Raw genomic sequence first — 12635 nt, forward strand, 5'->3', positions numbered from 1 at the left:
GATCTCCTGACCTCGTGATCCACCCGTCTCGGCCTCCCAAAGTGCTGGGATTACAGGCTTGAGCCACCGTGCCCGGCTGGTTAGTATATCTTAAGTCTTTTATCTACAAAAGTTGCCTTCTCTGCTTTTCTTTTTTTTTAAATGTCATTTATTTATTAAAGAAACCAGGTCATTTGTTCTATGGAATTTCCTACATTTTGGACTTGGCTGATTGTATCCTCTTGGCGTCTTTTAACTCTTCCTCTATATATTGTATTTCCTGTAACTAGTAGTTTATAAAAAGAGGATTGATTAGATTCAAGTTCAAAAAAATTTTTGCCATGAAAACCTCAGAGTATTATAGTGTATTAAGAGACAAAACATCTGGTTGTCCCACTCTGAATGACATTAAGATTGATCAATGGGTTCAGTCGTATCAGCACAAGTCATCCCCATCAACCTTTCATCTAATTGTTTTAGCAACCAGTGATCCCATTTATTAGAGCCAGCAGGATGGCAAAATTATTCTTTTTTGTTAATTCTTTCCACTTAAAAAACCTTGCCTACTAACATACCACCAATTTTGAAATTCTGTACAACCAAAACACATAACTCAAATTCAAATTCCTTCATAGAGTCTTCCCTGTCTGCTAAGTGGCAGAATTGTCACTCATCTGGCACCTGTCATCTACTGCCCTGTCACATAATTTCATCCGCCAGTTGGTAAGCTCCAGGAGATCCCAATTATGTCCCAGGTATCTCTGTATCCCAAAGATGAACACAGCACGTGTACAAGAAATATGTAAAATAACTTTGATTGGTGAGTATTCAAATTAAAAGCCACCAACCCATGCAAACACATGCAGCTAGATTCCAAAATGAAAAATACACACACATATACATGCGATATCACAAATTTATTATAGTACACGGAAAAACAAACTCAAACTTTGACAACATCCACAGAATGTTCCAGTCTTTAAAAAGTTAACAGAAATAAAGGGTAATGGAGAGAATATAATCTCATAATTTTATAATTAAGGCTGTAAATGGCAAAGTCCCATAGATATTTAAAAATCTATATTTGTATTTATTTATAATATAGATATAGGCCCTCAAGGATTCATAGAGATTTATGTAATAAACTAGATTTTGGAACTGCTTATTTTGTTGTTGTTGCTGGTTAGGTAAGCAAACCCAAACAAATTAAGTCCTGAAAAGTGGGATGAAATCCCAAAAGAACTCTATGTGACCAAACAGAACTCTTTTAATAAATATGGCCCATACAAATTCTATATCCAGTGAAAATCATTTTGATCCACAATCATGTTGATGTTTCTATGGAGGATACTTCTAGCAGCCGTGATTTCTTTTGTAGCATTCTGGCTCTCCACTTCTATTCATATAATTGAGTACGTGCTTTATTACATGTTAGCTCATAGGCAAGTTAAACATTTTAAAGACTACGGGGAGGTTAGGAGAGGTTGTATGATGAAGGTCGGAAAGTATGCAAGAAATAAACTCTCCTGTTTCATCTCTTTTATTTTTGCCTCATTTTGGTCTCTATACTACTTGGGGTCTTTGGAAATGGTGTGATTTATAACAGCACCTAGCATACCTTCTCATTTTAGCACACGTTAGATATGAAGAGCCAAACCTGGAAAACAGTTAAGGAGTCCTGAGACCTTTCCAGTGGAATAAATTAGAGCAGTAGTTTCATTTAGCTGTGCTTTTTTGTCCTTTATTCTTTTTTTCCTAAAAATATAAAATTATGGCCGGGCGCAGTGGTTCACCCCTGTAATCCCAGCACTTTGGGAGCGCGAGGTGGGAGGATCACCTGAGGTCAGGAGTTCGAGACCAGCCTGGCCAACCCTGTATCTACTAAAAATACAAAAATCAGCTGGGCGTGGTGGCAGGCGCCTGTAATCCCAGCTACTTGGGAGGCTGAGGCAGGAGAATCACTTGAACCAGAGAGGCAAGGTCGCAGTGAGCCAAGATCGTGCCATTGCACTCTAGCCTGGTCAACAAGCGTAAAACTCTGCTTCAGAAAAAAAAAAAAAATAAATGTTATATATATAATTACTCCCATTTATCAACCTTTACCTTCTCATACAGTAATCAAGTAAAATCACAAGAGATCACTTAAAGGCAAATAACCTTATGAATCTGGTAAGTGTAAACATAAAAGGCCATGGTATTGAGTAAAACTTAGGCATTGTTGTACAATAAGTATCTCTGTGTGTTCAACATTCACTGGGGCTTTAAGTACTAGTTGTTTAAAGTCCTACAAACATAAACAGTCCTTCAAAATTGACTATAAATAAAAGAAGAAAAAAATAGGGAAAAATTCACAAATGTCCAAATATTGTTATTTCTTGGACAAAACTCTATTGACTAGTAGTTTTGATTCTCTAACAGGAAAATGTAAAAATAACAGAATTTTAGAAAGTAGCAATTTTAAAGAAACAAAGCCTATGCCAAATGAATTTCAGTCTTTCATTACATGGTTTATAGGTCTGGAAACAGAAATCCAGGTTGTTAATTAATTCATAATTCCAGAAAATACTTTATTGGTCAGTGTATCTATAACATTAATTATATAATCTATAACTATTATATAGTCTGTCTGTCTCTCTCTCAAAGTAGAACAGCCCTTGCTTACATAATCAATTTTCCCCTGGATATTCTCTGTGCCACAATTTGCCTCTAGTTGCTTCACAGCCACTCTAAACCATATCTGGAAACTGTGTACAATGGGTAATATTATTTATAATTTAAGGGTAGTACCTGTAGTGTGCTCATGATATGAACATTTAAGTATCTAACCTATATATTTAACCAAGATAATAATTTAAACCATGACAATGTAAGACAGTGATGTGATACTATAACAGACAACAGGTTTTTCCCACTGAACCACACAGTACTTTTTCATTGACAAATTCACCTCTTTCCAGAGATCTACAAAGTTAATTGTAAAACAGTAATAGCAAAGTGTTCATTAACCCATTAAAACAAATCACCTTGTTTTGAAAATAATCAGCTGAATGAAACTTGGTGTCAAGTGCATTAGTGTACTAACCCAAAGTATGGTTACTCTGAAACAGTTTGTACAACAAATGGGTTGTGAGGAAGTCTTATCAGCAAAACTGGTGTTGGCTACTCAAAAGATCCATTGAAAATTATCAATGATGATTTTGAATGACAAGTTATCAAAAACTCACTCAATTTTCACCGTGCTAGCTTGCTAAAATGGGAGTTAACTCTAAAGCAAACATAGCATCTTCTGAATACAGCCAATAAATGACAAAGCTAGGGCCTATGGTTGGTTTCCAGACTTTCCAGACCCGGCAGAAGGAATCTATTGTAACACATGGATCTCTGTTTGTGCTCAAAATATCTAATGATATCTTTCATCTTTACTGGACTTCCTTGAAGAGTACTGTATTGCTTCATATCTTTTTGCACTGTAACAAAATGTGTTAAACAAAACCTTTGGATTAGCTTTAAAAGCAGCTAAAAAAAAAAAAAAAAAAACTTCTGGATGCTGTAGGCTCTAATTATCAGAAGACTGTTATCTGGAAGCTTCGGGCTCTCAAATATCAGACATCCCAATAACTTATCATAAAAATACAAGCTCTTAGTTTTGAAAAATATACAAAATGCACTGCATAGGCAAATATCTCTTGATTGTCAAGGAAGACAATGTATCAGTTTCGATCATAGACTTATGTTGGGCTTCAGTTATCTTTGTATTTGCAAGTTCCATTTTTCACAGTTTTGGGCAACCTCTGACCTTTGGTGTAAGCACAGTACCAAAAATGGAGAAAGAGCAGCAGAAACATGCAACTGTAACTCATTATGATGCACGCAAAGACTGGAAACTGATACTTGCAATCCTCCATGAAAAAGAACTGGCTTATGTGGATGGTGACAATAACAAACTGGACCTAAGAAATGAAAACACGAAAAAAAAATTATTCAGATATCGAGAGTTACAATTCTTTACCTACCTATGTTTACGCACTCCCAAAGTGCAGGGAGTGCACTGTTGGGCAGAGAAGTCCATCTTTAAATCTAGCCTCCTTGGGAGTGATAATGGGTAGTATAATGTCAAAAGCCAGTTGGAAGTATGGATCCACCATTCAGAACCACAAAATGGCACAACCGCAGGGTCTATATTTAAATGTTCCCTGGAGCTGTGCAGTGCAGCAACCTTTTTACTACTCAGAGAATCAACAGAGCAGGTTTTCCCTATAAGTCTCTGACTTGAGTCCTTGACTATGATGAAATGACCATGTACTACATTGTGGCCTATTTTCTCAGGATGAGTTCAGTTTCAAATATTCTGTCCTGTTATTGGACCAGATATTTTAATTTTTGGAAAATACTTACATTTTACTTAGAGCCCCTTGAATTTTGTAGTAGCCAAAGCATCTCTGAGTCCTTATACCTGCCACTTGTCCTCCACGGTCATAGATAAAAATGTGTCTGGGCCAGGTGCAGTGGATTACGCCTGTAATCGCAGCACTTTGGGAGGCTGAGGCGGGTGGATCACGAGGTCAGGAGTTCGAGACCAGCCTGGCCGAGATAGTGAAACCCCGTCTTTACTAAAAATACAAAAATTAGCCAAGCGCCTGTAGTCCCAGCTACTCAGGAGGCTGAGGCAGAAGAATTGCTTGAACCTGGGAGGCCGAGGTTGCAGTGAGCCGAAATTGTGCCACTGCACTCTAGCCTGGGTGACAGAGCGAGATTCCATCTCAAAAAAAAAAAAGGGTCTGAACTGCCAACTGAGGTAGAGAATCTATAAGGTGTGAGAGAGAACTGGTGGCCCTTCTAGTAGTGCTCAAGGGCTCTGTGGGGCAGAACATCTTACACAGTCCCAAGAAGGACCTTTTCTAAGCTAATATTCAGATTTTCTGGTTATCATGTTTTCCCTGATTAAAAAGCAACATGTATTCTGCAGAAATTTTAGAAAAGTAAAACTCTATAAAGAAATAGGTAACAATTACCCACAATTGGTCTTATTAATCATGGTTAAGATTTTCATATAGTTTATTTTATTATTTTATCCTTATCATCAACTTTCCTTGCATTATCTTAATGTATATTTATGACATTCCCATAGCATAGCCACTTGTTCCTCTCATTTTGCAAAAGAGAAAAAAAAAACTTTAGGAAGGCTAAGCGATGTCCTCAACATTCTATGCATGTGTATGTTTGTGTATAATTGACATCTTTGATAATATAATAAACAAATGTTCATCCTATTTTTTCTACATCCATATTTTTCCACATTATTAAAAAGTTTGTATAACATTTAAGAGTATGCTAAGAGAAAAAAAAAGCCTAAATACAAAATACAAAATTATATATGCAATCTATACAAATAATGTAAAAGGTGTACACATATGCCTGAGAGAAAAACTGGATGAAAACAAAATAAAAATATCATCAGTGATTATCCCTGGGTGGCAGAATTACATGTATTTTTTTCTCTTTTCTTAATTAGGTGTTCTCACATATTTGCAATGAGCATATACTACTTTGAGAAAATAATATTTTTTAAAGAAGCAATGGTGAGTAATTTTCATGACTTCATAGTATCTCAAAGTATGAATTAAAATAATCTGTTTTACCATTTCCTTATGGTTGGTCATTTAGTTTGCTGCCTGTTTCAGATACAACAAATAACTCTGCAAGGAAATACTCTGATCTTGATTTAGGATCCTTATACATTAAAATGTCAGTCTCTCACCTGGGAGAATACATTATATGAATGTGCCAAATTTCATTTAGGAAGTTACAGAATTTTAATAAAGAATTGATCTTCAACACGCTATCTAAATCAAATTCATACTTTCTCATTGATGTTACTGGCAGAATATGACATCAATTTATCATAGATTGCAAATGTGGAAATACAAGGATGGCAGAATTCTCCTTTTAATGGACACTAATAAAATGTAAAGCAAATCATCATCTCAAACCCATAATGAGTCTCCAAAAAAGTTAAATACCATATATGTTGAGAATTAATACTTAGAATGTATTATTAGGTCTAAACTGAGTGCCTCTGCTCTTTCAAACATTGTTTATATAAGGGCAGTATTCAAATTTAGGTAATACATATATGTTGGTCTAACCCTCTACATGTTTAATTCTCACAATGCTTTTTATTGACTGGAGGAAAGACGGACTTATAAATGTTAGGACTAGATAGGTAAGCACACAGGAAGGCTCATCGTTCCCTCAAAGTTGCATTCCCTCAAGGCCATCTAGAGCTAATGGAATTTCTAATTTCTAATAGGTATTATGCCTATTGAGGGTCATATAACTTTGGAGTTATTTTAATCACAAATTTATTTATTCTTGTATAAATGCATAAAATAGTATAAAGATGGCATAAAAATGCACACTTGTTTAATTGTCTCAGCCTTTTGGTTACCAAAGTTCATCTAATGTTATTAAGAACAATGATGGCATATCATGTAGGGGACAGACACTCTACCCCTATTGTTTTGTTAACTTTCTTCTTTATATAACTAGTATCCTAGTTCACAGTGAAAACAAGTGACTGTAGTTGCTTCATATATGGTTTTAAAGAGAGTTAATTACTCACAAGCTGTAATGACGTCAAATATTTTTTCCACCACAGATACTTCTGGTAGGCTGGTCCCAGTGCAGAGAGTCCGTAGTAGGAATACATGACTACATGTACAGCTGTATTTAGAAGGGCATGGAATGTTCCCAAACCACCTGGAAAATAAAATTATTGTAACGTGGGGCCATTGTTCCTTAAAATGAACCACATTTTCATCCGAACTGAGATTTTTGTATAATTATTTCTTGAATTTTGGAAAAAAATATATAAAATATCAATCCTGTTAAATAACTATCAACTTAGAGGGGGCTGGATAGTATATTTAGTAAAATATAAGATATGAACCTGAGAAAGTAAATTAGCATATCTTCATTTTGTTATATCTTAGCTTAAGGTGGTCTTACAATTTGAGTTTACTTACACTTAGTTGAGTTACCTTTTAAATATATGTTGCTAAATAATAGTATGCTAAATGCTAAATAAATATATGTTGCTAAATAATAATAGTTGCTAAATAATGTTAATTGATATTTTAGTGAGGGTTAATGTATAAAAATATACAAAGTACATTAATCTTAACTTGATGATTTTTCATGTATGTATGCACCCATGTCACTACCAAGATCAAGATATAGAACATTTCCAACACCACTTAAGATTCCCATGAGCTCCCAAGGTAGCTTTAACTTCTTATCACCAACTATTACTTTTGTCTGCTATTAAACTTCACATAAATGGAATTACACAGGATGTACTCTTTTGTACCTGGTACATATATTGGTAGTTTGTATTTTTACTACTGTGTAGTATTATACCATATAAATGCATCATCATTTACCCATTCTCCTATCGACAGACATGTGGGTTGCTTCCAAACTGGGCTGTTCTGAATAAAGCTGCTAAGAATATTTTTGTATATGTGTGGAATCAAATTTACTTTTCCTACTCTCAATAATCTTCATTAAATAATTTTGGCAGTAAAACCACTGGCTTTCATTAGCAAACTGCTGAATTTACTTTAATGAATTATTGTTTTCCCAAAGTAAATATCTACTAACTGTTACACCATCCTTATTTACGGCTTCCAATTGATTATGCCTTCCTATCTTGGTTTTCCTCTTCTCATTTCACCACATTTCCTACCGATCCCCTTCAATTGAGAATAGAAGCAAAGAACACATGGGAATGTAAGAAAAGATCACTTCAGTTGTCTTTAGCTGGACCAGTAATACAGCAGAAGGGGTAATGGTGTTTAGCTGAAAGTGTGGCGGAGGGAACACTCTCCCTGGGGTCCCTTGCCTAAGAGAACAATCTGGAAGAATATGTGTTCTTTATGTATAGCCTGACTCAGCTTAGTAATGTTGACCTGGAATTTACATTTTTCTCAGAAACATTCTATTTTCTTAATTCCAGTATTCTTTAATTCTGGAAATAAAGCAAAACCTCATCGATTTAGATTATGGTAGAAGAACTGAATTCATAAACACTATGCATTACGGAAAGTTTAAAGGAAAATACAAATTCATCACTTCTAATATAATCTAATGAAAAATCTAATAAAACCATTACACAGTAGAAATTGCTTTTAAATAATTATTCATAATTGCAGCAATTCTAGATATTTCTAGATACTAGCAATGCTGAAGTACTCTGTTAAAATAACCTGTTTTAAATAATTACTTTTAAGTAGTTAAGTATTCTCCCAAAGCCTCATTTATGCTACACTGTTCTACATAAACTTTCTCCTTCTGACGAGAGAAAGCCATATTTTAGCTAATCCCTCAATTACCATAAATTTCAAGTCAGAAGGAACTGAATTAATTAAGCTTATTAACAACTTTCCAGCTTGTATTATTTACATTTGGATTGGTCTTCTTTCCCAAAGGAAATTTGAATAAACACATTATTGTGGTGTAAGAACACCTTTTCTAGGTTAATTTAAAAATAGAATAGTTGTCTACTACTGATAGTTTAGGAGTCAAGGTGCTTAAAAGGAAGATAAGCCAAATACCTCTCAAATTCATTTGTGTTTCATAATAATACACACATAGGAAATCTATTTCACCTTTGATATGGAACTATGTCAGAGCTTTTCTAAGACACCTATCCTATTATTTAATAGAGGAGTGCCTATTTTCTGTTTGGATACTGTCACCATTAAATGTCCTAAAATGAGGATGTTAGACACAGGGATTTAACAAAGCACTAGCGTAGCCAAAAGTATTTAGTAAGGTTTACTGATCAAAATAAGCTATCAAATAAAAGTAACATGTTTACTTTCTCTAGTTATGATTTTTTCTGACAAGCTATTTTAATAAGTTTATTTACAAAACAACCATATTTTAATTAGTAATGTTTTTTGTATCTTCTTTGGAAAGCTTTCCTAACAAAATATTTTCTAAGCCTGTTTGTTTTCTGCTTTATGACAATGGGTCTGTAAACAAACATCTCAGAATGAATTACGATTAGTACCCATCACATTTTACTCCTTTGCACAAAACAAAGGAATCACCTGGGTAATTATCACAATTCTCCCTATCTCTGGAAGGGGATATATGCATAAATTAATATTATAATTCACATAATTAATATTATAATATAATTAATATTATAATTAATATAAAAACCTACCACAGAAATATTTACATCCTATTCAAAAGAAAAGCTGGATTGCTATTACCCTATTGAAGAGTACAACAGAAAAATAGGAAATTAAATACTAGATAGAGATCAGCTGTGCTCAAGTTTTTGCAAAGAACAGTTTAGAATGGACAGTTTCATTCTAGGAATGGACATCAGTACCAAACATTTCTGGGAACAGCTTTTGTTGCTGTGTTTGTCACTGAAATAGGTATCAGATCTGCTAAACAAGTGTTTACTAGAATTCCACATGTAAGACTGAACAGAAGTGCCAATGCATGGAACATATGAGAGAGAAGAAAACTATCTTGTACTATTTTCATTTTGTAAAGAAGAAGAAGGATTAAGGTGTGGACAAGAAACCTGTTATAAAGTGACTGATGTCCATAAACATAGTACCACTTAAAAACTGTGGTATGTCACTTGAACCTGGGAAGAGGAGGTTGCAGTGATCCGAGATCACACCATTGCACTCCACTTGGGCAACAAGAGTGAAACTCTGCCTCAAAAAAAAAAAAAGTTGAGGTATATCATATTTAAATTATCATTATTGAAAGCACTGCTTGCTTTTTAAACGGAAACCACACTATCAATGAACTCAAACATAGAAGTTAGAAAAATGCTCAATTGTATTCATTAAATAAAATTTATTTCTCCCATTCTTTAACAGTCAGATATTCAGTATTTAACAATTAGAAAATACAGAGAAAGGGAAATACAGAGGGAGAAAAAAACCACTTTTTGTTTCAATATCTCCCAATTACCTCTGTTTATATTTTGGGATATTGCCTTCCAATCTTTCTTCTATTCACATTTAGTTTTCAGTGTGTATCCTGGCCTCATGAGAGAAACCAGAATAAATAAACTATAAGAATGTGAAAGCACCTTTTCTAGCATACTTTAAAAATAAAATAAGTTCATCTACTTCTGATAATTTTGGAGTCAAGTTGCTTAACAAAGAAGATGAGCTTTGTTAAATCCTTATGTATAGAATCCTCATTTTAGGACATTTAATACCTCTCAATATCATTTTTGTTTCACAGTTATATACACACAAGTAATAATAACCACTCTATTAGTGAATGTTTAGGTATTTTCCAGTTTTTCACAAACACCAGTAAGTGTCAATGTATATCACTGTAGAAAGAATGGGAAGGGGCAATATGCATATAAGAGGAAACAAAAACACAGAAAGTAAGGATAAGTAAAATAATGGAGATTAATATAGTCACTGTTGATTTGGCAAATGGACACCGCTGAGACTATCTTGTTTTAATGTAAATGAAATGTTTATACTAACAAACCTCGTAAGAAAAAGCAGCCAGTTTTAAGCCACTTTTGAGCAAGGAGGTACTTTACATCCTGGAAAATCCGATGCCCATAAGCCATGGTAGCGACAACTGTTCACTCATGATTCACGGCCCCTGTGGCTCCTCTGAGTTTTGGCATCCCCTTCCTGACATGGGCTTATCCATGTCCTCTCATGCTCTGAGACACACAGATCTTTTTCCTCCATGCTTAGAGAGTCTAGAACTCAAACAAGAGTTCCTCAATTGTGGTTCCCCCTTTCTTTTAGTCTGGCAGAGTTAGAAAGGCCAAAAGAGGCAAGCTATTCACAGAAATGTTATGAACTATGGGTCTATTTGAAGACTTTTAAAATTTAAGAAACTGGAGCAAATAAATCCCCCAACCAAATTTTCCTAAGGTAAAAACATATCCTTGGGGATATCACTTATTTAAAACTGTGTAATAGGATAAAATTACTTCTGGTTTCTCCAATTCTAGACGATCAGAAGCCTAAAACGAAAAAGAAACAACCAACCTGTTTTCCACGCTTTCAAATTAAACTATTTTGGACCTTAAAAATAGTATCAACACATTCTTTACTATGGTAGGATGCTTTAGGAAGTTGGGGTAACCACAATTTGACACATCTTTAAAGAGCTGTTAGGGGTTACAGTGTGTGTCAGCTATTAGAAATTTGAAGGCAAATAAGACATAGAATTTGAGATAAGCATTCTAACTTCCTGGGAACATGCAGGAAATTGTTCTCTATACTTCTATAAAGTCAAAGCTTTTGCCATTTTAGTTATTTGTTTGTTTATATTATTTATTTCTTTAAATGTATTTAATAAACCTCTCTGGGAAAATAATAAAATACAAACAAAATGACTAAAGAATATGTGCAGAAGGCTGTGCCCAGAAATTATGCATATCTAAAGAGTGGGGTAAACCTAATTATTATGAGTCTTACGTTTATTTTTCAAGTAATAGTTAATGAAAGAAGTAGAAACAAAGGGACTCTTTGATTTTTTGAGTTTCTTATAAATCACATTTCAGAAAAATATTTTGTTTATAGCATATAGAAATGTTATTGTTTATAACACATGATCCCAACTTCCCCTTATCTACCTGCAGCAAATTTGACTCCAAACCACCAGGTCCACGGCATGATGGTATGATGGAATACATGAAGGAAAGTCACTTGGTTATTTTTCTTGCGCAGAACAAAAAAGATCTGAAATAATTTAAAGAATATCAAGTTCATAGAAAATCATGTGATAGTGTATTGAGTATTATTAAAATATTGGCAAAGTGCAAAGTATTTCATATCATGATTTCCTCTAAAAGCGTTGCCTTATAGAATGCTTACAGAAGCAGCTAATTCCCCGAAGGGCAGCTCAAAATCTCATTATTATGAAGTAACTGAGGTACGATGCCTACACATGGAAGAACCAACAAAAAGGTGAAAAGAAATTGTATGCAGATTTAAAAATCAAAGATATAAAGTAAGGAATATGACCAAAAATTATTGAAAGAAACTGTATTAGTAAAAAAAAAAAAAAAAAATCCAGTGGATTTTGAAGTATATGGGAAAGCAGGAGACTTAGGATTGAAATATTCTACATTGCTCTCTAATACATCTTACCGATATGGATAAGGGATTAGGCAAACGAAGAGGACTTGCAACAAATCAAAAGTTAGCAAATTATTATTAAAGAAAAATGAAGGGAGAAAAAGTTGAAAAGTTAATTTGAGAAATATGAGGGAAAATAAAGCAAAACTGTATAGAAAAAAATGAGAAGGGGAAGGAAGGTAACACTCAGAATGAACATTATCCAGTGGTTTGTAAAAACCCTATAAACAAGATGGTAGAATTTGGGAGAGGGGGAAATGTTTAAAAAATATTCGAAAGTGAAATTCAGAATACAAGTGTTAAGATTTTTAAACACAAGACTGAATAGAATAGCACAAAGAAAAGTATTAAGAGGAGTATTTGAGAAATGTAGTTTACGGAAGGACATAGAAGCAGTACAGTTTCCTTATGGAAGCTGGAACTGAGAATATGCAAAGCAACTGAGAATATGGAAATTTTGCACATTTCCAAGTGCAAAATGCATTTGCTTATGCA

The 12635-nt window shown here is 34.1% G+C and overlaps 1 protein-coding gene across 1 annotated transcript in view; it reads right to left on the reverse strand.

The window, feature by feature from the left end:
• Nucleotides 1–877: 877 nt before the first annotated feature.
• ELOVL7 (ELOVL fatty acid elongase 7) overlaps nucleotides 878–12635 on the reverse strand; it is a 64627-nt gene continuing 52869 nt past the window's right edge. The window contains exons 6-8 of the mRNA XM_021939378.2: nucleotides 11636–11741; nucleotides 6602–6738; nucleotides 878–3929 (exon numbers count right to left, since the gene is read on the reverse strand). Of these exons, the coding sequence (XP_021795070.1) occupies nucleotides 3720–3929; nucleotides 6602–6738; nucleotides 11636–11741 (453 nt within the window). The 3' untranslated portion in view covers nucleotides 878–3719. The remainder of the gene's footprint in view (nucleotides 3930–6601; nucleotides 6739–11635; nucleotides 11742–12635) is intronic.

The sequence above is a fragment of the Papio anubis genome, chromosome 5, assembly GCF_008728515.1.
Source record: "Papio anubis isolate 15944 chromosome 5, Panubis1.0, whole genome shotgun sequence".
In the NCBI taxonomy this organism is placed as follows: Eukaryota; Metazoa; Chordata; class Mammalia; order Primates; family Cercopithecidae; genus Papio; species Papio anubis.